Below are 27,729 nucleotides of genomic sequence, written 5' to 3' on the forward strand. Positions count from 1 at the left end.
AAACTACAGGGCCCAGACATCACCCGCCTCCACCCATCCTCTGTCCCCCATGGGGAATTCTTTCCAGTCCACTAAGTACTGAAGTCTCCCCTTGTGCCAGCGAGAGTCCAGGATCTTGTTAACTTTGTAGTGTGTGTCTTTGTCCACGTAGACAGGAATCGGGGCAGTGGTAGCCGAGTGCCAGTCATCTGGGGGCGGGGCACGTTTCAACAAGCTGGAATGAAAAACGGGATGCACATGTCTATATGTCTTAGGCAGGGACAGTTCAACAGTCACCCTATTAATCAGTCTTTTCACAGGGAAAGGCCCCAAAAATTTTGGCCCCAGTTTTCGTGATGGCTGCTGACACCACAGGTTCTTTGTGGACAGATAAGCCAGATCCCCAACCGCCCAGGCCGGGCATCCGCCCGTTTTTTGTCAGCCTGAACTTTGTACACCCGTTTGGTCTCCTCCAGGCACTTAACAATGTCCAGCCAGGCCTTGGAGACCCCACTCGCCCATTTTTGAACGTCCTGGGCGTCAGGGGAAGAAATCTCCCAGGTGGGTACTGCAGTTAGATCAGCCCCATAGACCACTTTAAAAGGAGACACACCTGTGGAAGTGTGGACCCCGTTGTTGTTGGCAAACTCGGCCAGGGGGAGGAGGGAGACCCAGTCCGTCTGCTGGTGGTTAATAAAGCAACACAAGTATTGTTCCAGAGTCTGGTTCGCCCACTCGGTCTGGCCATTTGTCTCTGGGTGATAGCCTGACGTGAGCGCTTGCTCCACCCCCAACAGTCTCAAAAGCTCCCGCCAGAACCTGGCAACAAACTGGGGCCCCCGATCTGTCAGGCCCCTGACTGATCCTGACAACTTCAAGCCGCTGAGGACGTGCCAAGCTGTTGACGGTTGTGCCTCTTGGCTCACCCTTCTGGCCACACCTAGGCTTTAAATTCCCAGTAGAAAGAAAGGGGCCTATCCTCCGCCCAGGTCTTATTCAGCTCCCAGTTTCTTACCTCTTACTCATGATCACCCCATGTGCTTCATTTATAGCCCCCACTGGGCTGTAGTGACTGTTTTGGCAAAGGGAAGAACAAAACACAGTTCTTATTCTGGCCTTGTTCAGACACAGTGAAAAAAAACTTGTCTGCAGAATTCAGAGACCCTGCAACCCTGATTTCCCACTCCACTTTTTTTTTGCCTGGATTGATAGGCAGAACGTAGTTATTTATTTATTTTATTTATTTATATTATTTATATACCGCCCTCCCGGGGGCCCAAGGCAGTTTACATAAGAACAAACAACAATACATAAAACAATCTATAAACATGTGAATAACTTTACAATAATAACTAATGGTTGTAACCGTATAACAATGTAACAGTATAAACAATATAAACAATACAACAGTGCAACAATACAAACAGTTCCAGAGCATGTTGGTGGAATTCTGGGGGGGGGGGGGGGCAGGGGGGAAGCAGGGGCCTTTCAGTCGCTGTTGATTGCGTCTGGTCTCAACCAAATGCCTGGAGGAAGAGCTCCTTTTTGCAGACCCTGTGGAACTGTTTAAGCTCCGTCAGGGCCCTGATCTCCTCCGGGAGCTCGTTCCACCAGGTGGGGGCCACAACAGAGAATGCTCTGGCCCTGGTGTAGACCAGGCGGACTTCCTTAGGGCCAGGGATCCTTAGCTGGTTGTTGGCAGTGGAGCGCAGAGCTCTTTTGGGGGCATAGGCGGGGAGGCAATCCTTTGAGTACACTGGGCCCTGACTGCGTATGGCCTTGAAGGTAATTACCAGAACCTTTAGTCTGAACGTACTTACCAGAACATACTTAGGGAACCGTGTATTTATGCACTGCATATGAGGGATAGTGGGCATATCCATGCAGATATGTATCTCTGCCCTGCAGGAAGAAGTGAGTCAACATGTCTCTGGCAGTGTGGTATAGTGATCAGAGGGAGACCCAGGTTTAAATCCCAAGTCTGCCCAATGAAGCTCTCTGGGTGATCTCGGGCTAGTCCCTCCTCAACCTAAGCCTCTTCACAGGGTTATAAGGACTAAAGGGAGGTAAAGCACAGAAGGGGATGGATGAATGACCCTCATTTCACTGCTTTTGTATAGTGTGATATTTAGAGCATTTTTGTTCTCTACTGGTGAGTGCTGTAATTGAGGGGGGGTATAACTTGGCTTGGCAGGCAGACAGAACTGCTGTATGCTTCTCGGTCCATGAGCAACTTTCCAGAGGGTTTCTTCTGTCAAATAAAAATGAGGACACAAAAAGAGGGATGAGCTGAGTGTAAGAGCAAACCAGAGAGTGTGAAAAAGCTAAAAATCCATTCTTGGGCTGTCACTTATTTGTGAGCATCCAAAGGAAAAATGTGTCCCCTAGAGCCAGCATTCCTGATTGTCACCCCACTCCACTGAATTGGCACAAACTCTCTCCTTACCCTGGAGGAGGTGGTTAAGCTGGAGAAGCTGTTACAGGATTCAGCAACAGAAAACATATCAGACAGGCTACGACGTGTGTGGAAATTGGAGTAGCCGTTTAAATGAGGCTCAGCAGAGTGATGGTCCCATCTCTCTCTTTCTTTTGCAGAGAGGGTGCAGTGTGCAGGCAAACTCCATAGTGATAACCTAGTAAAAAGTGACAATCCATTTACCTGGGTCATCTTAATCTTCACAATCCAGCCACCAGCCACCATTATAGACCCCCTAGGCTGGGCAGCCAGAAGATTAAGGAACAAGATTCCAAGGGCCCTAGTCACCCTGGCAGGGCTGGGGAGCTACGCAGTAAGCTACAGGTGGGCGGCAAGTAACAGGGAAGGGGAGGAAGGAGTGTGCCCTTGGAACAATGACTGTCTTTCAGAGAATTGTTTAAATACGACAGGAGGATTCCATGGTCATTTCTTTAAACTCCCCTGATGAAGCCTGGGGTATAATTGCCATGCAAACAGGACACCTTGTTTCCACAACAGAGCCATCTCAGAGTTGCTGAAAGCCACTAGAGCCACCCAGACAGATATCACTCTGCTGCTCCACCTGCCATGTTATTAAACCTAGATCTGATATTGAAAATAACTGCATAATGTGCCTGTCTGCAAAGGCCTCTGAGTGAGTAGAGTCTCTGCAGTTTTGTCCCCTTAGCCCTACTTCTTGGGGGCCCTCTGAATACATTTCTCTCAGTGGGATCCGTCTTTGACAGTTGATTTAGGAGCACAGCTGTGAAGTAGGTTGTCAGGGTCCTCCAGTTCAAGAGTAATACTTGAGAAGTATAGAAGGCCTCAGAAATGTTGTTCACAATTACTTAACTGTGCAGGGCAAGGCAGGACAGAACAAATGCCCCATTGGGAATTAGGGTAGTTTCCAACCTCAATCATATATTTTCTTTCATTTGAAAATATTCTATCCTGTCTTATTTCTTGTGACTCAAGATGGCACGAGGAAACATGGGATATGAATATTTAATAAATAAATAGATCCATTTGGTGATCAAGCCGTATTTGTCATCCAAGGGCCATGGTACAATCAGCTGTAAGTATGGGAAATGTTTACATTTGCTCCTGAAGACCTTGCTCACACGCTAGAACCCCAAGAGTGCCTAGGGGTCCCAAGTCAGCTGTGCAATTCTGAAGTCACCCTCACACAAGAAGGGTGTTCACTTTTCATACCCAACAATATGTAAGGCCTTCTTATCTGCAAAATTTCCGTTTCCTATGTTGCAGCTGTGGATTTCAGTCAACAGGTGTTCCAGTCCACAAACATAGGTTTCTGCAAAATATTCCAAAACACAGCCACCAGCAAACAAGACAGGAGCCTTCAAATACTCAAGAGATAACCCAGGGAATGCAGGGGGGAAATGACTATATAAATTAACAAAAGGAGAACAGTTATTTTTTTAATACGGTCCATTCCTCACGGCAGCAGTCTCACTGGGCCACTGCCAGCACATTGCTGCGGAGCTCCATGAGATCTGCTCTGGCTTGAAATGTGCCCCGTGGGAAACAAAGCAGCACCGGATTCATTCTGCTTTGCGGGGTGGCTGCCAGAAAGGGGGGGGGGGTTATATTGCAGGAAGGTGAGATTGCAAAATAAATATAAATGCCCCAGTCCACCCCACAGTGTGGCAAAGTGCTGTGAAGTCAACCAGGGCACTTTTTGCCCCCTCTGGGCCACCATAGGACAGGGAGAAGCCAGGCCTGGAAGGCCAACTCCTCCCTGTCCACATGGTCATGCCATGGGACAGGCACTGTTGGCCCCCACAGTGGGCTAAGGGAACTCAGGAGAATCCGTGTTCCCTTAGCCCAGGACCTCTGGGGCTTGATCCACTCCAGGCCAGGAAGGGTGGTGCCCTGGCAGCAATGTCATATTGAAGCAGAGAGCTGCCCTGTTTTCATATGACTGCCCTCTCGGACTTTTCCACGTATGCGGAATCAGCCTACCTCACTTTTCACTATCCAAAGGAGTCTCAAAGCAGCTTACAATTGCCTTCCCTTCCTTTCTCCACAGCAGACACCCCGTGAGGTAGGTGGGGCTGAGGGAACCCTGACAGAACTGATCTGTGAGAACAATTCCAAGAGAACTGTGACTAGTCCAAGGACACCCAGGTGGCTGCATGTTGAAGAGAGGGCAATCAAGCCTGACTCCTCAGAATAACCATTACACCTAAAAACGAACATGCTAAGATCTGCATATGCTCCAGAAAGGACAGAATGTCGAGAACAGCTAAGCTTCAGTTAAAGGGAAATGGATGAGAGTCAAATTGCTCAAGATCCTGAGACCACAGAGAATCCTGGAAAGGGAGATTTGGCAGGGATGAGATGGGATTTCCATATTGTTCCCCCTGCCAACAATTATTTTGTTTCTGTTTGTCCATTAAATGTAACACACCCCAAACTTATAATTCTAAAGCAAATCTCTAGCTTCTTAGTGTTAACTACATTTGTGTGCATATGGAAAGATGGGTACATAGATTGATAACCAGCATGGCATTATAAGAATCGTGTATCCTGTTCCTTCTGTATTTCTCCGTAATATATGTCCCAGGATGGACCTTATATGTTCACCCCCATTCTTTCATGTGACGTAACTCAGATGAGAAAAACCTATCTAGATGTTATGCCTGCAGTTTGAAAAATAATAGAGGTGATTTTTTAAAAGCTTTCATCATTGTTTACAGAGGGAATTGTGCTCCCCTCCCTCCAAATAGCTAAAAATAACCTAATCAGGTTTGGCCTTTGAAACCATGGGGGGGGGGGGGTAAATAGAATCCTGATGCCTGTGTCAGCATAATCATCACTCCTTTTTTAAAAAAGGATTGTGATGATGGAAGAGTTTAGCATTTAGAGCTCATTAAGCTGACACGATGTTGAGCGGCAGGTCACTATCAGTTTGCAGAGTTTTTCTATATCCCATCTTTGTCTTTCAAGGCAATCTGGCAGTGCCCTCTGGCTTCTTCTCCCTTGCTTGATTTATTTGAGCAATGGGACATTAAGGATGATTTGAGACACGTTCTGTATCTGTGTATGTAACTATCAAAAATTCCATATAACAGTATCCACTTCTATTATTATTGCAGAACAGTATGTCCTGATATGCCACATATTGATTCTATTCTGGATCTGTGTTCAGTAGTAATTGAAATTTTCAAATTCCAGTGATGAAGCTATGACCCTTCAAGGTGCCTGTTTGCTTCCATGCTCTTTGTTCAGTTTATGGGAGAACTTGATCACTAACTAGCCTAGTTTAAATAAAAATTATTTTCCTGCACCACTGAGAAGGTGCAAGTGATTCTAAGCATTGGACCAGATCCGTGATGATGCCCCAGAATGATTACCGCACCCTGTCATGCACCCCACCATTCTTACCCCTTCCCACTGAGATCCGAGTGGCAAGCCCTGCCTTGTATAGAGGCACTGCTGCCACCAAAAACCAGCTGCCCAAACCTGAAATGGGGCAGGTATGAGCAGCTGCTGTTGTCCAGCTGGCTACCCCCCTTGGTTGGGGGGTGGGGTCATGGTATGTTGGGAATATGCCAGTGAGGGGACTGGGATGGCTGCCCTGTGGTCCATCGGTTAGGCCACCTCTGTTCGTATGCACTTCCATCCTTTCTATGAATCCACTGGGCACCATCTGCAAGGGAGGCAAAAATGCAGAAAATCATTATGCCACTGCAAAACTAACAGATTCCCCTGAAGAAGCTGGAGAAGTGCACTTAGGCCTTTCTTTTTCTGGTATGTTCTAGAACTACTTCACCTTTCAGTCAAGCATCCTAAACCTTAGCATCCTAAGGCTGAGGAAGAAAATCATGGCATGCGCTGATTGTGAATGTGTAATAAAGTAATTCATTCTCCTCTGTTAGTTAATGCTGAGATGTAGCCAAGTCATTCGGCTGAGTGGGATCCGGAGGGCTGTTAGGTACCTGTTGCTGACTTTATCCATCTCTTTGCTTCATACAGGTACATTCAAGGGGCTTCTTCTCCAAAGGACATGGTGATCATTGTGGATGTGTAAGTGTCCCTGGCAAGAAGCCTGTGGAAAACTTTGTTCCCATCTGTTTTTATTGTTTTCTTCTAGTCATCTACTTTCAGAGACATATTTGCCTGTTCAGTCCAGAGGCCCAAATCTATCATGCAGTTTTGTTTCCCAACATTTCAAAGAGAGATGATTTGTATGTCATGCATAGCACTCACCACCACAGCAAAGGAAATATCCCAACAGGGAAAGAGATGTAGTGGTAGAGAGACTCAATTACACCCTCAGAACTTGAAGCAACTAGCCTGGCCACAACAACTCTGTCTTTTCTTCTTTGGCAGGAGTGGGAGCGTTAGTGGCCTGACACTGAAGCTAATGAAGACATCTGTTTACGACATGCTGGACACCCTCTCAGACGATGACTATGTTAATGTAGCTTCAGTAAGTACCCAGTCTGTGGACGGAGAGGGAACAAGAAACAGATTACAGAGGTGGAAGGAAAAGAGGTGTTCTGTGGCATATACTTCCTCTTTCTCCTACCCATCTCTTTCTTCCCCTAGCATCTTTAAGACCAACCAAGTTTTATTACCTTCAATGAAACTTTGTTAGTCTTAAAGGTGCTATTGGACTCAAAATTTGTTCTGCTTCAGACCAACATGGCTACCAATTTGAATCTTTGTTCCCCTGTTACTCTTGTACTCTTCCTTCCTTAACCAAGTTAAAAACATAATAAAGGTAAAGGTAAAGGTATCCCCTGTGCAAGCACCGAGTCATGTCTGACCCTTGGGGTGACGCCCTCTAGCGTTTTCATGGCAGACTCAATACGGGGTGGTTTGCCAGTGCCTTCCCCAGTCATTACCGTTTACCCCCCAGCAAGCTGGGTACTCAAAACATAATAGGAATGAGAAATTCGTTATTTTGAAGGGTGTGGGGGATGTAAAGGAAGAACATATACAGGTTTCTACAATGTATTCCAAAACTAGTTCTGATTTTTAAGGTACAGACTTAAAGTGGAAAAAACAGAATCCCTGGCATCTTCTCTTGATTATAGCTTCCAGTTGAAAGAGGAAGATTTGGCCCCTTAAATTCCTCACTATATGCATTCTGCCTTAGTAATAAATTGCATTGAACAGTATATATTGTTGTTTAGGAAAGAGGTAAATTGAGTGGCACTAATTATACCGTAACCTTTCTTCACTGCCAGCCGTCACACTGTGGTGTTATGCAGAGTTTGTATAGGCAACTAACCTCAGTGCTCCTCAGTGCTAAGTGACTGTGGATCACTTAGATGCTAAATAGCTGTGTAAATGAGCTGAGAGCTGTGTGTACAAGTTTATAAGGCATTATTGCACAGTAATTTCTATGTTCCATACTTTTAAGTGCCTCTAATTGCAGACTGTTTCTTTACTGCAAAAGAGCCAAAGGTGGCAGTAAAGATGTATGTGTCTGGTATCACTGGGGGGGGGGGGAGTAATTGACAGAGTAATTGACATTGGCGTGGTACACCATTGTTCCATATATGGTTTTGGCCTGTCAGGACATTTGTATCTGAGAAAGTGGAAGGGAAAGGGGTTATTTCAGCTTCTCCCTTCTCTGCTTCTCATTTGGAGAGATCTTTTTGTGTCCACATGCTTGGTGTTAATTATTATTATTTTAATTAATTAATTTCTATACCACCCTCCCGGCGAGCGGCTTGGGGCAGTGTACATCAGTTAAAACATATAAATAATACAATCAATTCAGTTAAAACAAGATTTTAATAAAATTCTAAAATCATTCAGTCTATTTAATAATTCAGATGTCAGAGATCCCGGTGCCAAATTGCCTTCTTCCAGAGCCAGTCTACAGTCAGAAGGCACCTTCAGTAGGGGGGGGGGGGGGCTGGTATTTCACTGGCCCCAACTAAAAGCCTGGTGGAAGAACTCCATCTTACAGCCCCTGCGGAGCTGTGCCAGCTCTTATATAGGGCCCAGATCTGCTCAGGGAGCTCATTCCACCCGGGAGAGTGCAGGGACCGCCAACCAATTGGTATTAACAGAGCGGAGCACTCTTTGGGGGATACACAAAGATAAGCTATCTGTATGTGTATTACTAGAGAAAAGCAGATTTCCTCAGCTGCCTACCATTATTACTCCATGGTTCCCAAAGAAACGGGGATTTTGGGACAGTAATAATAATTCCCTGCTAGAGAAATGTTTCATTTTTTAAAGTTAATATATTTTTAAAAAAATGAAAGAAACAGCTTCCCCTTGCCTTCTCAGAGAAGTTTAACAAAGTGTTTTTGTACAACATAAATAAACATAAATTTCAAAATAAACCCCATGTGAGCCAAACAAATATAAAATCTTTTTTCATTGCCCAGAAGTTTGAGTAGAGTGTTGTTATGCTGCAGAGCAGGGTTCCCTGACATGGTGCCTGCAGGCACCATGATACCCATGACAATTTTTCTGGTTCCCACCAAGTGTTTTTTGAAAGTGAGTGTGGCCAAGTGAGTCTTTTGCCCAGGAAAACTGAGCAGTCCATGGAGATTTGATCAGCTGTGCCAATTTTTAAAAACATTGTTTGGGCAGCAGTTGTTGCCCCAGCACAAGAGTCACATGGCATGACTGAAGGGAAGCTGTGGCAGCCATTTTGCTGCATCCACTACGCAATGTCAGAATTCCAAATCTGCTTCCAGGCTTTAAAATGTTGTAGTCCCCTGTTACAGAGAAACACAAATGTGCTCTTTTGCAATATAAAACAAAACAAAAAGTCCATCCAATATTATCCCTCTGTTTGCTGAAAGTATCATTTTAGAGCACAACTTTGTGCATGTTTCTATTATTTTTGTGCATTTTATTAAAAAACAATTTTGAACAGGTTTGTTTTTGTTTATATTTATTTATTCGGTAAACCACTTTTGGCACATTCCAGAAATATAACTCTGGAAGAAACCCAGATTCTAGAATTAATTAGTTCTACTCCACAAATATTTCTAACTAGTCATTAAGACCGCTGTAGTTCAAATACAGCGGGCGCTAGGGTGGCAATGGAGTTTGGGGGGGTGGCAGGGCGGCCTGGGGGAGGGCGTGCGCGGATGGGAGGGCGTGGATGGGCCGGGGCGAGACCGTGGCGGGCCGTACCTGAGGCATTGGAGGCTGTGGATCGTGGTCGGGGCGGCAGATGGGCAAAGGTGTGGCTGTAGTTGGGGCATTGGGGCCGCGGCCTGTCCCGGTGCCAGGTGCTCGCGGCAGAGGCAGTGGGTGCCCTGTTGCCGTGGCCGGCGCCATTGGGTGCGGGCGCGGCATTGCAGGGCTGGCTGTGGCAGGAGGCCAAGGCGCGGCTGCAGATGGTAGAGAGGCACGTGGGGCGTTGACAAAGCGGGCCAGTTACGTGTTGGGGTGGCGGCGGCTCGTCGTCTGCGGGCGGGCAGGCTGCAAGCGTCCTGTGCGGGCTGGCCGGCGGGGAGAAAATGGCATCGGTTGTCTGGATGTGGGGGAGTTGGAAGACGGGGCGGGAGAACTGGTCATTCTGGCAGCAAGGAACCAATCGCAACCCGCGCTGTGCGCAGCTCGCGATTGGTCCCTTTCCACCGGACTGACAATCGGAGGGGCCAATTGGCAGGCGCTTTGGCTATCTGCACCCTTCCTCATCACGGACAGGGCCCTCCTTAGGTGCCCTTACCCGATTATTTAATCCGCTCCGCAGGAGCGGTTTAAAGATATGGAATCCCAAAATCTGGAGAGCCTTCTGGCAAAGAAGAATCTCCCTAATCTTTTCTCCATAGCTCTTGTTCAAGAGTGATTCACGCTAGGTAACTTCAGCATCCAGAGAGCCACAAGTTCATAATCAGTTTTTCCTTGATGGTGTGGTGACATCTTCTAATGATGCCTTTATTTGGTTATCAAACCTATTTTGACTGTTGGTGATTGCTTTGTACTTTTAACATAGCCTTATAGAGCTGTTCAGGTGTATATTCTATTTCAAATCTCACTCCACTTGTCCACACAGAACCTTGCTTTGTTTGTCCAGTAATGTAGCAGTCTTGTAAGTTCCTTTAGCCTGAGGAATACCCTGTTCTATCAAGACAGTCAATCCAATTAAATGTAGCAACTGAACCATATTTGACAATATTTATCTTTTTTACATAACACATGCTACAAATCCCTCTGATCCTGTCATTCTTGAATCACTTGCAAACATTTAATTGAAGAAAATGTCGTGCACAGAAAATTGCTGAGGACTGATGAACAATGTATAGTCTGTTAATGGTCATGTATTTTGGCATAATATAACCAATAGATAAGGATCCCAAATTGTTGAGAGCCCACTGTTTCTCTAGACAGATTGTTTTTTTAGTTCATCCTCTGTTTTGATGGCTAGCCAGTACCAAGGTGGAAAAGCATTCGGTGTGGGTGTCATTTGCTCAGATTTTAATCCATTCAGTCGCTGTGGTTCATCAAAAGGTGTAATAGTGCTGGGAAGGGACAGAAAAGGGCAGAATGGCCAACAACTCCAGAGCGAGGGAGGCATTTCACTGATAGGTGAACTGCATATTCAACAACGCTGATCTCTGGGGTTTATGTGGAGCTCCAGTGCCTGTTCTAACACTTAACAGCCTCCAGGAGTTAAATAACCACTTCTCTAGAAAATGAGTTCTGAAAGCATCTCAAACCAAAATGCCACATCAGCCCTGTGAAAAGAAGTGTGATCTTTATTTTGCTTTCTTTATTTCTTTATATAATGGGAAAGAGGAAGGAGACGCCTAGCAGAGGTAGTGGCCTCTGCCTCATGCAGTTCCTGCAGCCGAATTTACCATTTCTGTCACCTTTCCTTTTCCTGCACTCCAGACTGTTCTCTGCCTTTGATCAATTGCAAATGACAAACCACATCTGAAAGAAATAAATTACATCCTTCCACCACCATTTCCCCCATGCCAACTTTGACGGACTACTCTGTTTGTGAGATTTGTTCATTGTAGTGAGGGCTGAGGAAATGATGCCGGGGAAAGAGAAGGGAAGTCTTCGGCAGATAGTCAGATAGTCACATCAAGCTGTAGTTTGCAAAAGAGGCCATGTCTCTTGATGGACCTGCAGTAATTTTAGCCAACTGGCCCAAAATAGTTCTGGTTTCCCAAACAAAGAACGTGTAGGCTGAAATATGAGAAATTAGCAGAATGGGTTCCTTGTAATTCTTGGTGCAAATGAGGGTACTTCACTTTAACCTATTAATGATCCAGCCTAGTTTGCAAAAAAAAAGTTTTTCAGATATTTCTGCTGACTATTGTAAGAAATAGATTAAAATTCACAGTCCTTCCAAGAATTCTAAGGGCTCAAGAAATACACACATGTTTTTTTTTTCTCTCTCTCTCACAACTCCATCACTGTGGCTCTTGATGAGAAATATATCCAGAATACATACCAGATGAAATATTGCTAGAAAAGCCCATGTGAACTGAAGCAGAGCAGAGGAATCATGTGGAAAGGTCATGGAGCAGAATGGAAAAAAGATCAATGGGATAAAGCAAGGCAGATCGGGAAAGGACAGGGAAAATGAGGAGGGAGAATAGAGAAGAGAAGGGTTTGTATCTGGATCATGAGGAAGACAATGGAAATGCTGTATAGAGAAGAAAGGAGAGGAGTATAAGTACAGATATACTTTAAGAGTTGTATTAATTGCCATCCTTGAGGACACCGAGGCTTTCTTGAGAACCAAACATGCTAGATAAGTAAATCAGGATCAGCTACCTACCCCTCCCCATCCTGGGAGCAACTAGAAAACAAACAGTCAGCTGGTTCTGGTGTTGTCTTATCCATGGGTACCATTTGCCAGGCAGTAATGCTAGTGGTGCCCATGGTCAGAACATGCTATGTACGTGTTCTGGACCTTTAAATCCCTGCCCACCACATACCTGATTGGTGCCTGGGAGCAGGGAGCAAGTCATTCCACTATGGGTGCTGCCCACAAGCTAGCAGCCCCCATGATGGTCTGCTCTCATTTAAGAACAGGCAACAATGGATGTCCGACCAGTTAACCAAGCGCTGTATCTACTGTACCTTTAAAAAGCAACATGATTTCCTCCAGCAAGGGGATCCCAGCTTTCCCCCACTGTTGTGTTTGTGATGACATTTGCATTACCAACAACTTAAACCATCAATTAGTATTCAGCTCTGCTCCTGCCCCATGTTCTGTGGGCTGTCTGCCTTGTTTTCAAACGATAAAAATCCTATGTTTATTTGATTAAATGTTCATTTTGTGCATGACTTTAAAAGTCCTTTTAAAGTTCAAAACTTGTTCCAGGAAGACAGGGAAAGCAGGATTTGTGTTATCACAGCTGCCAGTCAGTCAGTCTTGTGCATAGCTGGCTTCTGCAAACTGGCTTCTCCTGGAGGTGAGATTGAGCATCTGAAGAATGGACTCAAAATTACAAATGTCTCACTGCAAATTTCCTTTGCAGAACCTTGGAGAAGGGGGATACTGGTAATGCTACCTGTACAAAGCATCCAAACAGCTAGGGCCATCCCTAGCAAAAGTGGGTTTGTGTGTGTGTAGGTTGCTTCATTTGTCAAGCAATGTGCCTTCTGAAGCCAGAATGCTGTTTTTATGCCCTATTTTTCTGAAAACAATTGGTTAGACCCAGAGAAAGTCTGACTGGATGGATCCGCAGAAAGCAACATCCTTATTTATCTATTCACATTCCCAGAATTTCAGCCCATGATGAGCTGCTTTTGGTCTCTGAACCATGGATTGTTTCTTCCCCAGCTAATAGTACAAAAAAATGCCAATGCAGAGTTTAGGCTTCCCTAAGATTCTGCTCAGCAGAAGTGGCACATCAGCTGTCAAACAGTATCACATCAGTGACTCAAATGATTTTGAAATAAAATCCTAATCCTCTGGGGACAGATTGAAGGAGCTCAAGGTCTGCATGCCTGAGGGGAGAGGCTAGCAGGACTAAAGGGCCACGTAAACAGAAGCAGGAATAACTACTTCTGGAACTCTTTCCATTAATTGTATTAGTTTATACAATATATATATCCTGCCTATCCCTGTGGCTCAATATAGTCATATTGAGTTTTGTCCCTACAAGGGACAAGAACAATTGTAGGGGCAAGAATAAATTATTCTGTACCATCTGCTGCTCAGCTGTATCACTCTGACTTCATCCTTACCCAACCACCAGACAGAATCCATATAGATAGATAGATAGATAGATAGATAGATAGATAGATAGATAGATAGATAGATAGATAGATAGATAGATAGATATAGATATAGATATAGATATAGATATAGATATAGATATAGATATAGATATAGATATAGATATAGATATAGATATATTTGGCTAGTCAGACATCTAGACCATTTCTGCACCGAGGCAGACAATGAACACCGCCTCTGGCTTGCAAACACGTGATTATAAACCACACGTTTGGCCGCTTCCTGATGGGAGACGCCTCCCATGTTATCCCACTGTCTCGTCACAGCATTTCCCTTCCCGATGAGGTGGCAGAGAAGACAGAAGCATGGACAAAATGCAGGTTCCCTCAACACACACACACACAAACTCCTTGGGTTGTCAATCAATGCAAGCCACCAATCCCCTCACAGCAGTGGTTTTGAGGACTCAAACTTCCTCCCCCCCCCCCCGGGTCCTGAAATTAATTTTTTAAAATACACGTCCAGATTGCTACAGGATCATGCCACAACAATAAAACATTTTACAAGATTTCTTTTCAGGATTCTTTGTATAATGGTCTCAATTTATGTTAGGGTAGATTTCTGATAGGCTGGCCATGGTAACTAGACCCCGATGGTTGTGTGTTCACAATGAAGATTAAAAATACAGAACATGGACACCATGCTAATAGGGAGAGGTCTGCTTCATCACACACCCTCCCGTTTCCCCGTTGATGCCCTACCTCCAGAAAACAAAAATGTGTTTTTAGATACAGTTGCTGCCCACTCCCAATATTACTGTGCACACTGAAGAAAACACAACAGTACATTTTATTTCCACTGATACATGGGCATGTTGCTTTGTGGTCCCGTAGCAACAGGATTGTGCCATTAAAAAAAAAAGTGATCTGGAAATGGAGAGGGGAGGGCCCATGTGAGGGCGAGCAAAACACTGTTGCATGTTTCTTCTTTCAGACAGGCTTGCCCTGTTTGCGTCTTGTTGTGCACTGCAACAAGAAAGGGGAAGCAGATTCCCCCCAATTCCCTCATCACGGGGCAACGGAAATGAAAATTCATGCCAACCACTGGAGAGCTACGGGTTGCTGCCAACATCATTTGGAAGCAGCATTAAAACCTGTCAACAATGAGAACAATCTTTAAAAGATCATTTTGCATAACTGGTAACAGCTGCAGGGGAGAGGAAGGTAGCTCTTAGCTTCACCTCTGCCTGCTCAAGGAAGTCCCATGATGAGCAGTTCCTGCATTATTGTTTTCATGGTTGTTGGTTGGTTTACTTTGCATCAGAAGCATACTGGATTTTTAACAGGCAGGTAAAAAGCAGCACTGGGCAACACATAGATCAAAAAGAAAGAGGCCCAATGACAAAAAGGGCACCCTGTTCAGTGAACTGGGTTTTCATGAATTTAAGTTTTTATCCTTTCTAAATCAGTTAATTCATAGTATCAAGGGGTTGCTGAAAATATATTGGTCTGTTTTTTTGTTTTGTTTTTGAGTCAGAATTCTAAGAAGACTAACAGTTTGGCTACACTTTGCTGGAGTAATTTGCAAAGAGCTATTGCACTATGCAGGAGTAATTTAGAAGAAGAGGAAGAAGAGTTGTTTTGTATACTCTGCTTTTCACAACCCACAGAAGTCTCAAAATGGCTTCCCTTCCCCTCCCCTCCACACTAGACACCCTTTGAGATAGGTGGGGCTGAGAGAGCTCTGAGACAACTGTGACCAGCCCAAGATCATTCAGCTGGCTTCATGTGAAGGAGTGGTAAGTCAAACCTGGTTCTCCAGATCAGAGAATCACTGCACCATGCTGGCTCTCCTGATTTACAAAATGCTGTCCTCTCTTCAGTACTTTTTCCTCTTGAGAGCAGAACTTTTAGCAAGAGAATGGAGATGCATAACCAACAGTTTCAGGCTATCAGGACAAAGAGGTACAAGGAAAAGGTATAAAGGGTTTTAAAGATTATGAGAAGCTAGAAAGCCAGTGGAAGGGGAAAGGGGGGAAGAAGAAGAAGAGTTGGTTCTTATATGCCTCTTTTCTCTCCCCAAAGGAGTCTCAAAGTGGCTTACATTTACCTTCCTATTCTTCTCCCCACAACAGACACCCTGTGAGGTAGGTGAGGCTGAGAGAGCCCTGATATTACTGCTTGATCAGAACAGCTTTATCAGTGCCGTGGCAAGCCCAAGGTCACCCAGCTGGCTGCATGTGGGGGAGTGCAGAATCGAACCCAGAATGCCGAATTAGAAGTCCGCATTCCTAACCACTACACCAAGCTGATTAAAGGAATACCTGCAAGAAGTACTTCTTAAATGAAAAATATGAGCCGGTAGGAAGAGATAATTTCATTTGTAGAGCTGAATGCACCATTCCTCTCCCATTTCCGATGGATCCATTACACCAAACTGGCTGACCGCATTCCTAACCACTACACCAAACCCATGACCTGAAGTATCAGGTGCAAGACTGCACCTGTGGCCCCTTGACCTCATATCTCAGAACTGAGCAGACCATAAGCCAGGGCTCTGGGCCCACAGGGTTTGTATCCAGCAGCAGGGAGTCCCAGGCAAGATCCCTTTGAAAACATACATATACCTAAACAAATCTCATTCATACTTCACACTCAGGGGGCAAGGTGGAGGTCTTTCCCCTGCAAGCATCCTGGCAGCAGGACAGAGCAGACTTTAAATGCCACCCGTAATTGGATGCCTTCATGCCAGGCTCAGTGTATCTCCTTGTGAGCAAAGCCCTCCACCAGACAGAAGGGCTTGCTTCCAAGGAGCACTTCTTTCTTTTTAACACAATGGAGAATGGAGCTCCTTATACTTTCTTTCCCTGCTTTAAGGTGCCCATTTCCCTGGGGTAAGGCAGGAAGGTTCTCTCTCCCATTCCTCCCTTGGAACTGCTCTTTGGGGTGCATTTATCTATCTATCTACCTATCTACCTACCTACCTACCTACCTACCTACCTATCTATGTATCTATCTATCTATCATCGCTCTCAATTTGTCTCACGGTGGTTTACAATAAGACAATAAAAACATAATAAAAGCCCCTAAAATACCCTTTAATACAAGCAAGATGGTGATCAATAAAGATTCCAATCTCCCCCCCCCTTTCAGCACATGGGTCAAATAAGCATGCACCTGAGGCCCTCAACAGAGGAAAAGGAGCTTGTGCGTCATGCCTGGACTCTGAAAGCCAAACCTGCTTCACCTGTATTCACCAATTACATTTAAATCCTCTTTACTAGGGCTCCCAGAGCATCTCCTGTCTCCTTCTTTCAGACTTCTTTTAGAATTATATTTTATTTTGCAAAAAGGGAGGTGCACACATGGACAGTAGCCATGCTGTCTAGCCTGGCCTGTATTCTGTGGGGAATAGGAGGTGAGTGTTGCATGGTCAGAGGCACTGATCATACATCTTTGGCCATGAATAAAGCTTGCTCTGTAAAACAGAACCCGACACCTGATATGAATTAACCTTTGCCTTAAATGCAAGAGGTCGAGGGCTTTGCTTCTGAAGGAACATGCCTAGGCTTGGACAGCTTACGCCTCAGGGACCTTCCCACCCAGAGCCATGATTGCTTTGCTCCACAGTGAGACTGTCCAGAGCTGCTTTGGCTGGGGATGAGAGGGGTCTCTTGGAGCGTAAGCTGCCTGTGCCCAGGCATGTCTCTGTCTCTGTGTCTCTTTCATAGCAAGTGATGTAGTTAGGAACCTATCTCTGTCTTCTTTTCTATCGTCTGGTCCCAGCTTATCTGAGGAACTGCCTCTCTGCCTATGTCCCCCAAAGAGCACATCACACTACAAATTCCAACTGGTTTGTGGTGCCTGGCCCCGAGGAAGTACATTTGGCCTCAACCAGGGCCAGGACATTTTCTGTCCAGCTGGCCTCTATTTGGTGGAATGAGCTCCTGGAGGAGATCTGGGCCCTATTGGAGCTGATACAGTTCCACAGGGCCTGCAAGACGAAGCTCTTCCATCAAACTTTTGATTGGATCCAATGACTTGATAATATCTATGGCCCTCCCCTATAAAGCACCCCTACAGAGAGAAATCTAGTTTGGAGTCTTATGAGCAATTAATATCTCGACATTGCTGCTAAATAATAATATATGCTGCTTAATAATAATAATAAAAGTATGTTAAATCTTTATGTACGCTAAACAGATTATGCACCATTGCTGTGTTAATTACTCTGCCAACAGGGGTTATGGTAGCCTATATTAAGCACATCTCTGATTAGAGGTAGCAAGATCACCAGAGGCTCTTGGCACAAGCAGGTGAGAACAAAGAAATACATTTGATAGATAGGCTGACAGAGAACAATTATCTAATTTTGAGAGGACAGATGAAGAGTCACCTTCTTGAAACAGGATTATGCAACATTATCCAGGATCCTTGAGCAAGAGATAAAGACACAGCAAACCAGATAATCTGAGGCTTCAACAATGAAAAGGCAAGAGGTCATAATCAAGTGCTTAACTGGAGGAAATGTATTAAGAGTAATATAGATGCCAGCAGCCAAAGTTGTGTGGTATGAGCCATAAAGGCTGCATGTCAATTCCATATTAAAGAGCCAGCTTTAATTGTAAAATAAACTGTCCAGTGCTAAGAATAAAGATGGGTTAATTTACATCATCACCTAGAAGAGAAGATTGGATTGGCTGAGCAACTGAGGAATTCAGGAAAGAAATTTGTTGAGCAAGACTATTAATAAGCCTGCCATATGACAATATAGCGCCTCAAACTCAATCTAAGAGTAATCTGTCTCTCACAGAAATTATAAGCCAGTTTGAGTAAACATACAAACACAGACAGTTTGACAAAGAATTAAAACCAAATGATGATGGGATCATTTGTCGCCTCTGGGAAGCCAGGCCACATAAAAAGGAATTGCATCACCTTTAAGTAAAGAGAACATCAACCATTAAATAAATATTTTATATTAATACAAGGAGTCCCACCAAAAGTCATATTTGGTTTCTCAGCAGTGACTGCACAACTCCCATGTGCTCATAAAGATTTCTTTGAAACATTAGATGAAGAAAAGAGTAATTAATTGATACTATTATAGAATCATAGAGTTGGAAGAGGGCATGAAGGTCATCTAGACCAAACCCCTGCTCAGTGCAGGATCAGCCCAAAGCATCCATGGTAAGTATCTGTCCAGCTGCTGCTTAAAGACTGCAAGTGACAGGAAGCAAATCTTATATTAATTACACTGCCAACTTAAAGTTTCTCCTGACATTGTTTTTTTTTCCACCAGAGATGCAAGTCTTGCAAGGCACCCATGCATTACATTTCTTTTAAACAATAAAGTTGACAACATGGGAGAAGTAAGCAATACTGGACCTTGAACACGGATGAAGGGAGACAGCCTTCTGCTAAGATAGCTAGTGGACAATCAACACAGCCTGAAGAATCTCTTCTTACAATTAAAAAAAAAACACTCATGCCCAATGCAAAACCCCTCAGTGCTGCAAGACTATCCACGTTTTCACACTGGTATGAAGAACACATACTTCAGAATTCCCAAGAGAAAATAGGGTTTTTTTAAAAAGATGCCAGGTACAGGTACAGGATTCAAATTAAAGGCATACTGACTCAAATTCAGTGATAATTGGACATAAGCTGTACATACAGAAAAGGCCCTAGTTGCATGCAAGTACTGCCTGAGTAGACTGTTCAGCAGGAGAGCAGAGCACTGTTGATGGTGGAAAACAGTACGTTGCCTGGCTCATCTTTATCACCTTGTTTTTTTACTTGCAGGCGGGCATTTGGGGTTAGAAGGAGACACTCACTCATCAACTTTTGGCAAAAAACAGGCCACAGCTTTATTAACAGCAACAAATTCCAAGAATTGTGTTGGCCAGCAAGGGGAGAGAGAGCCTGTCCACAGGCCGTTAGGCCTTAATAACCACCCAATACTCCCACAGCTTCCCGGAGACCCCACCCGGGATCTCTCTGGATCTGCAGGGCTCCTTGCTGTGGGGTTTTGACCCAAAGAGTGTGTTCCTGCAATGCCTTGGGAGGCGTGGACCTCCCTTAGCCCATCCCAGGTCACCCCCTCTTTGGGTCCCTCAGTCCTGAGGCTCACCCCAAATTTGCCCCTCAGTCCTGAGGCGGCCTACCATGCAGGGAATCCCTTCCTCCCTCCGGATTCCCTGACCCTGCTACAGGCTCCATCTCCTTGCTATCCCCGCCACCGGAGAAGGGGCCCCTGACCCTACTCCCGCCAACACCATTAAACTGTGCCCACTCCTGAACTGCATCCTGCACACTATATAACCACAAGTCCAACCCCCAACCGGACAAGTGAACCCCATCAGCCCGAAATAACGCTGCAATGTTCTTATCAATGTCCCAGTGCTCTGCCACAAAGCCCCCCGCACTCCCTCATCCTGGAAGCCACTGCCGCATTGATCTTCTGCAGGGATCTGTTGACGCTGCTGGCATCCCGGGCTCCCCGCCAGTGATGGCGCTCGACCATCTGAGACCAAATCAGGGCTGTGTTAGGCCACCTCCGCTGCAGGGTTTCCAGATCTCCCAATACCATCTGCTTCAGCTGTATTCAGGTTTTTGCTGGCAAATCGTTCCCACCCAGGTGGACCACCGCCGCATCCGGAGGTCCATCCTGGTCAACCACTGCAGCAAATGTTCCCATAAGGGCAGACCAATGCATGCCTCGATGTCCCAACCATTGGATCTTGATGGGTTCTCCCAGGCCCAAATTGGATCCCCAACCGGAGCCGGCTGCGTAAACTCATGCCCAGTGGACGAAACTGTGTCCCAGCACCAGCACATGGCGCACCTCTGGGTGAACTCCTACAACGAGTTACAGATTAGTCTTGTGCCCCTACTGGCCGCACATAAACTTTATATGCCCGTGATTTCCATCGCCCCACCCTCATGATTTGCCTGGGTGAGGCCCCATCCTGAAAAGCCTGCGTGGCTACCCCAATACGGAACGAGTGTGTCCCATATCCCCTGGGGTCTAGCCCCACTGTCCCCAGACTAGCATGCAGGATGGCTACAAACTGAAACCTTGACAGGCAAGACCCGTCAGCATGCATAAATAAGGGGCCGGGCACTGCCGGCCGCTTTGCTAAAAAGGCCTCCATGAAAGCCACTGGGCAGGGCCCCGGAGTTGGCTGCCTGGGCAGCTGGATGAAGGCCCCATGCCCCCTTTGGTCAGTCTTTGACCGTTTTAGCCAGATTTGCATCCCCTTCCTCTTCACTTCAATGTCCTCCCGCCCCAGGCAGACCCCTCTGGTGGGAGCCAGGAACTCACTGGAGAGCAGTGCCCCAAAGTATGCCAGTGTAAAGGCGGAGGCTGCCAGCATGGCCTCGTAATTATCATAGCAAACCTTCCCCAATTGGGCAACCAAGCATTTTAATATGAGCCTAGTGATAGGCCTTCTCCCATCTACCCGTTTCGGGTCTGCCCGTTTCCATCCTTCCACAGCTCGGCGGGCCATAAAAGAAGAGCCTGGGTCCCATGAGCCCCATAACTTGCTAAAGAAGGAAAGCCCCGCTAGGTGGACCCGCATGGTGCTGGGCGACCATCCCAGCCACCGCGGGTGTGCCAGATAACGGAGCATCTGCTGGACTCCAATGCTCTAGCCATTTCTCTGCACACCATCTATTGGCAAAAAAGATCCCAAACCCCAGGCTCCCAGCCGCAGCGGAATGCACCTGCAGCACCTTGTCAGGGGCCAACGCTGTTTGCCAAATCGACACCCCATTATATTGATGCAGGAAAACCTGCCATACCCGGAGATCCTCCTTCATGGCCTTTGTGACTCTAATGTGATGCCTGGGGCTACACACCCCTGCCGTGGCCCGTGCCAACCAGGCACAGAAAGGCCTGCCTGCTGCCACCACCTTACACGCGAAATTGAGGTGGCCCAACAGGACCTGCACCTCCTTCAGCGTAGTCTTTTTCGCCCCAAGCATGGTGCCCAGAAGGTCCCGCAATGTGCTCAGCTTGTCCTCAGGCAGCCTCAGAATCCAATTGAATCCCCAAAAACATAAGTGTCGTGGCCGGCCCCTCTGTTTTTTCCGGGGCCAGCAGGACACTCAGCTCCTGGGCCAATTCCTGGAATGCCTGGAGGTGCTCCCAGCAATCCCTCATGCCAGCTGCCCCCGCAAAAAGAAAGTCATCCAAATAGTGGGTCGTGGCCTGGCATCCCATCCTGGATGCCGCTGCCCACTCCAGGAATGTGCGGAATGCTTCAAACGCAGCACATGCTATGGAGCATCCCATTGGCATCGCCTTATCGACGAACCAGCTCCCCCGGAATTTGAACCGCAGCAAGCAAAAGTCCCTAGGGTTTACGGGCAACAGGCGAAATGCCGACTGAATGTCACATTTTGCCATCCAAGATCCAGGCCCACAGGTATGCACTATGGCCACCGCCTGGTCAAACGAGGTATACCTCACCGAGCACAGCTCAGGTGCTATGTGGTCGTTTACTGATGACCCGGCAGGATAGGACAGGTGATGAATTAACCTGTACTGACCTGCTGCCCTCTTGGGGACTACCCCCAATGGAGATAACCGCAGATTGGGCAGTGGGGGTGAGCTGTATGGCCCCGCTATTCTGCGTGCCCTCATCTCCTTCTCCAGCTTCTCCTGCACTACGTCCGGCCATTCTCTGGCTGACTTCAAATTTTCACAGTCCGTGGCAACTCGCTCCCCTGTATAAGGGATGCTAAAACCCTTAGTAAAACCCTCCAACAAGTATGCCGCCACCCGCTTGTTTGGGTAAGAGGCCTCCTCTCCTTCTCCTTACGCTGGCGAATGCTGGGGCCTACCTTCACGATCCATGAATCGTGATGCTTGAGATCCCAGCGTGCCTCCGCATTATAGGAGGCCAGCTCCCTGAACTCCTTATCCTAGTCCAGGGCTGCTTCCTCACCCCCGAACTCACGGGCCTCAAGCACATGGCATAGATAGTGTGCAAGGTGCCATCCCCGCTCTGGGTAGGCTGCTGCGATAAGTGCCAGATATTCAGCAAACCCCTGCGGCCAGTTGGAAAAGGTTCTTTCACAGCGCAGGGCATCTTCCCGCTTCATGTCCCTCTTTTTGCCCATATCCCCCCCTTTTCCAACTTTTATAAATGAGAAAAGGTCCACATAATAGCCGTCAAGGGCCCATTCTCTCAATTTTCGCAGCAAGTGGATGCCTGGAGGAGCATCAGTGTCCCTGTACTTCCCGGGGGGCTCAGACGATGACTCTGTCACCTCCCCCGAGTCCAGCACCAGTTTGGCGCCCGCCTGCTATGAAGCCAGGCTGGCAGCCCAGGTATAAAAGCACCCTCTAACCAATATCTGCCATCACGGTGAGCATCCCTGCTGTCCTCCCTGGAAGGAGACTCACCAGAGGAGTGGGCGCAGCGCCGCCCGCACCTCCTCTTATGCGCCTCTCGCCTCCTCAGGCTGCCACGCCGTTCCTGGGACCTGCCTTCCGTCGAGCTGCTCAAATCCCGACTGCCCTCCTCTGAATCATAAAGGGACACGCTAAGGCTGCTGGGCAAACTCTGTGATCAGCGAGACCCAGAAATCTGCGACATGGCCAGGGCTTAGCCCTGCCAAAATGCTACCTGCTCCCCCTGGGAGGAGTCTAAGGCCTGCAGCGGGCTCCCGCCCCCAGAACTGCCGGGCGAGCCAGGCCTGGCCCTGCCCTGGCCAGAGGGCCCCCGCTCCCGCGCCTGGGAAGCCCTCTGCACACATTGCCACCTTTTCTTGCTCCCTGAGCGCCTAGGGGGGTGATCCCTGTCCTCCCTGGCCCTAGCAGGCCTGCGGGCATGACTTGCCGACCTAGTGTGGGGATCCGGGAGTGCAGGAGCCACCTTATCACGCCCCTTCCTAGATGGGAATTGCCCCCCAGCCTGGGTTGCTCGGGCCTCTGCCACCCCCTGGCGAGAGGTAGGTTTGGCCTGGTGCCTCCCCCCACGAGGCTCATTGGGGCCCCCTTCCGCCCCTTCCTCCGCCGCATTACTTGGGACTCACCCTCCCACTCTCCGATCCCCCAGCATTGCAGCGACCCATGCATCTCTGGCCCGCGGGGCGCTCACTCGACGCCTGCCCCCCCCCGCGGGCCTCTACCTTGGAGGCAGCAGAGCAGCTTCCTCCTGGCCTCTCTTCCTCCTCCCTGGAGGCTGCTGCCATGGGCGCCCTCGCCCGCCGCTTTTTGGGGGCCATGCCTCCTCCCCCCAAGCACCTAAACAAACACCTAATCGGCGCAAGTCTCCCGCACGGCCTCCCGGCTAGTCAAGCAGCAGCAGCGAGGCTGTTCTCGCTCTGCTGCCGGAGGAGAAAGAGGCCAGGCTCGAGGCACATGGTGCTTATAAAGGCGCCGTGAGCTTGCTCCCCCCACGTGACACGGCTCTCCGGGCCGCACACGCTCCCCGACGCTCTCCGGAGAGCGTCCTCCTTCCCTCCCGCCTCGCCGCCTCATCAATGGCGGCATCCGGTGAGTCTCCTGCCGCTCTTTAGGGCTGATGACATCACAGCATCTCTTGCCTTTTTGTGCTATTTCTTCATCTCTTTTTCCCTTCCTACTCACTCTCCAAAAATGCAGGTGCACATATAGCTTTACTACAAGGAAAAGCTATATGTGTGGATGACAGATTGAATGAGTGGGTGCTATGATCTGGGGCTCCTTTTGGCCATCTTGAGCAACTAGTACTTTCCCCAGCTGCATGCAAATTGGGATTGATCTTGGGCAGGCATTGTCAGGGTTAGCTAGGAAGCTGTTTAGAAGGGTTAAAACATTTTTGTCTATGCAAGGAGTTCACAGTCTTAACCACAGTAGATAACCCCTGAAGCAATTGACTGGTAAACTAGCACAGTGACGTGCCTTAACTTTCTTTAGTGCAGACTGCCAAGGTAGAGTTCAAGGTGTTTTTATCTCTGGTGTTGTTCCCTCTGGCACTAAGGGTTTATTTAACAGGACGATGCAAGAAGTCAGAGTTCAAGCTTGTATAGCCTTTGCCTTGGAAATTCTTAAACCTAATCCCAAATGAATGTGGTTGATTGTGGTTATCAGCAATTAGAATCTGGGAAGGCAGTGCTCATAAATATCAAGCTATAATCATCATTATTATATACTGCCTTGTGGCACTGAAAAAATATCATTTAAGCTGTTGCTCAAATGACTTTTTCTTTTCCTCATTGATAAAAGTTTTGTAACCTTGTTTCTCTCTGAGTCTCAAGAAAGACATAGTGGGAACAAAATGAAGAGTTCCATCATTTTCTGTATCATGTGCCTGCTGTCTGGCAAGGAACATGCCTGTGCTAATTAACGAGTCTAGCCTCGTTACTTTTGCTGGATCACTGCCTCCTAAATGAATGTTCCATATTTCCAGCAAACTAAGCCATAAGCAAAAATGAGTGCTTTTTCGCTTCACCCGCCTGACCAAACTCTCAGAATAAAGTCAGCCTTCTCCTTACAGGAGCTCAGCACAGGGCATTCACTTCACTGGGTCTGTGACCTTGTGATAAGACACTGGAATGTCCTGCAGAAAACATGCCTAAGGGTGTTCAGGTAATCACAGTTTTCTCAACAAATTCATTCTGTTTGCAGTCACACACTGGGGGAAAAGATCACATCATTCCATTAAAGTCAATGAACTCCTCTGCAGTCTACCTGCAAACCTGCGAACAGAATTCAGCCTTGTCAATAAGAAGGCCCTGACCTTCAGTGAAGGGGTGTAAAGAACTTATTTACTTCGGCCATCAATCCTTCTCACAGTTTTTATCCACATGGTTTGTTTCCCCTTCTTTCCTTGTGCATTTCAGACAATGAACTATAAAAGATAAATTTGCAGGGAGCAGGATAGGAGGACTACAAACACCTTCTCCTGGCCCTGAGTTCTTCACACCAACTCATGTCTATGACAGGCTGGAACCTACTACAAGCTTTTATCGTGGTCCCATTTTGATAGCTCATAGTGGGCATATCTGTGCTACAGATTGCATTTTACCAGTTTAACTGTCATCTCCCCCCCCCCCCAAGAATCCTGTGAACTGGAACTTGGAGGAATACTGAGACAAGTCCATTAAAGATCCTAAACTCCCTCTCCCCCTGCCCCAGCAAAAATACCTACACCTCACAATCTGGCTGTTGCTTAAAATAAGGACATCAACAGGGTCAACTGGAATCCTGCATGTGCTCATGGCAAGCTGTTGTGGAGTGAACAAGTATAGATGGCCCAGCAGTGGAGGCCGTCTCCTGACCAGCTTGGACTCAATAATTAGCCTATTCAGTTGTTCTCATAGATAGTCAAGTTTGTTTATAGGATCATGACAAAATGAGGGTTCATGAGGAATTGTGGGAGAGCAAACATGTGGAAATCATACTCCACCTCCAGGATTGTATACTATACATTTTCAGGGGCTGGAGCAACGTGCTTTCCTCATTCTCCCCCCCCCCTTCTGATTCTCATGTGTTGTCAACATTCTATGCACCTGGAATTTATTCAGTCATCAACAAGCTGGATTTTTTGAAGGAGAAGGAATATCTTTTTCTTTCAGTTAATTTCCAAAGTTTGCCTACCTGGGAAAGCCCCAAGCTGGTAAAGTGCCCTGCCTTGTCTTTGAGAGGCCTGATTTTGCTGTTTTTGTGATTGTCAGCCATCTTACTCTTAAATATGGTGAGAAACTGGATGCCTGCAAGGAATCACAGAAAGACAACAGTTGGAAATCCCCCCACTCCCAAAAAATCTTTCCATGCGTTCTTTAGTTCTCAGGGGCTTGAGCAGGATGGTTTTTCCTCTCCTCTTCCAAGCTTTGTTGTTCTCAGCATTCCATTTCTTCTGGAGTATATTCAGCCCCCATTAAGCCATCTTGAGGGTTTGTTTGTTTGTTTTGGTTAATATTCCAAGTCATATTTCCTGCATACCTAGAAAGCCCTCTGAGTCAGTAAAGGCTCCAGTCTTGCTTGTAGGTTGCCCACTTCATGGGAATTTATTATACACACTGGAGTTCTTATCCACGTAGCCAATTTACTGTTAGAAGTAGTGATAACAATAGCCTTCATATTGCCACTCCCCCCTCCATATTTATGGATCCATTATTCACTGTACTCTCAAGTCTGGAGGTGGTGGATGCCATTTGCAGTTTTTATATACCTTCTAATACATTGCAACTCTCTGTCTTTTGCTTTCCAGTTTAACCAAAATGCACAGCCTGTATCATGTTTCAAGCATTTAGTTCAAGCAAATATCCGCAACAAGAAGGTCTTCAAAGAAGATGTGGAAATAATGGTGGCCCAAGGAACCACGGATTACAAAGCAGGCTTTGAGTATGCCTTTGAGCAACTGCAGAATGTAAGCAAAGGGTTTGAGTGGCAGGAGGGGGCTGTGAGAAAAGGCCAAGCACCAAATGAGGTGCTTGTAAGAGTGGTTGGAGTAGTGGTTGGATTTGAGTGTGCAACATGTAAACAGCAGCGCAGCTTTGCATGGCATACGTTTCATCTTACGACACTCATTTTCCAAATGTTTCCCCACACACATTTTCAAGTGTTAAGCAGGAAGGAACAACATGGGAAGCAGTCCTTAGAATTATGTCACTGGGAAAGCACCATGGCTCAGTGATAGAGCACCTGGCGTGCATGAGGATGGTTCCAGGCCGATGCTGTGCAGGAAGATGACCTCATTAATCCTTGGCATCGGCAAGTAATGCAGTATGTGAAACAAATGGCCTCTGCTTGAAACCCCAGACTGCTGCTGCCGCTGAACTGAGTAGATAATGCTGACCTTGATAGATGAATACTATGGCAGTTTATAAGGCAGTTTCATGTCATCTTTGGTGAAACACTGAGTGAACTGATGCCATCATCCCTATTACTCTGACATATTAGTACAAACAAAAATGCAGCTGAGTATGAATCTAAGTTCTTCCATTTCCTGTCAGTTCAGTTCAATTTTTTTTTTTAGTGAGTTCTATAGGCACAGGATTTCAACCTACAAAATGTCTCCCAGTGGTATTTTCCTTAACTGATCTTTTTCAGACACTTTAAGACAATCTGTTCCTTGACCCTAAAGAAGCCACAGAGAGTTATTTCACTGAGCAGGATCTGTTTCACCCATGCAGACAAG

General features: G+C 46.7%; 1 protein-coding gene across 4 annotated transcripts in view; it reads left to right on the plus strand.

Annotated features, from left to right (window-relative positions):
* The window catches only part of CACNA2D2 (calcium voltage-gated channel auxiliary subunit alpha2delta 2), an 861,961-nt gene that overhangs the window by 713,377 nt on the left and 120,855 nt on the right, over positions 1 to 27,729 (plus strand). For all 4 annotated transcript variants that reach the window (XM_077325943.1, XM_077325945.1, XM_077325944.1 and 1 more), the window contains 3 exons: positions 6,434 to 6,484; positions 6,791 to 6,890; positions 26,800 to 26,958. In XM_077325943.1, coding sequence (XP_077182058.1) covers positions 6,434 to 6,484; positions 6,791 to 6,890; positions 26,800 to 26,958 — 310 coding nt within the window. The remainder of the gene's footprint in view (positions 1 to 6,433; positions 6,485 to 6,790; positions 6,891 to 26,799; positions 26,959 to 27,729) is intronic.

The sequence above is a fragment of the Paroedura picta genome, chromosome 3, assembly GCF_049243985.1.
Source record: "Paroedura picta isolate Pp20150507F chromosome 3, Ppicta_v3.0, whole genome shotgun sequence".
Lineage (NCBI taxonomy): Eukaryota > Metazoa > Chordata > Lepidosauria > Squamata > Gekkonidae > Paroedura > Paroedura picta.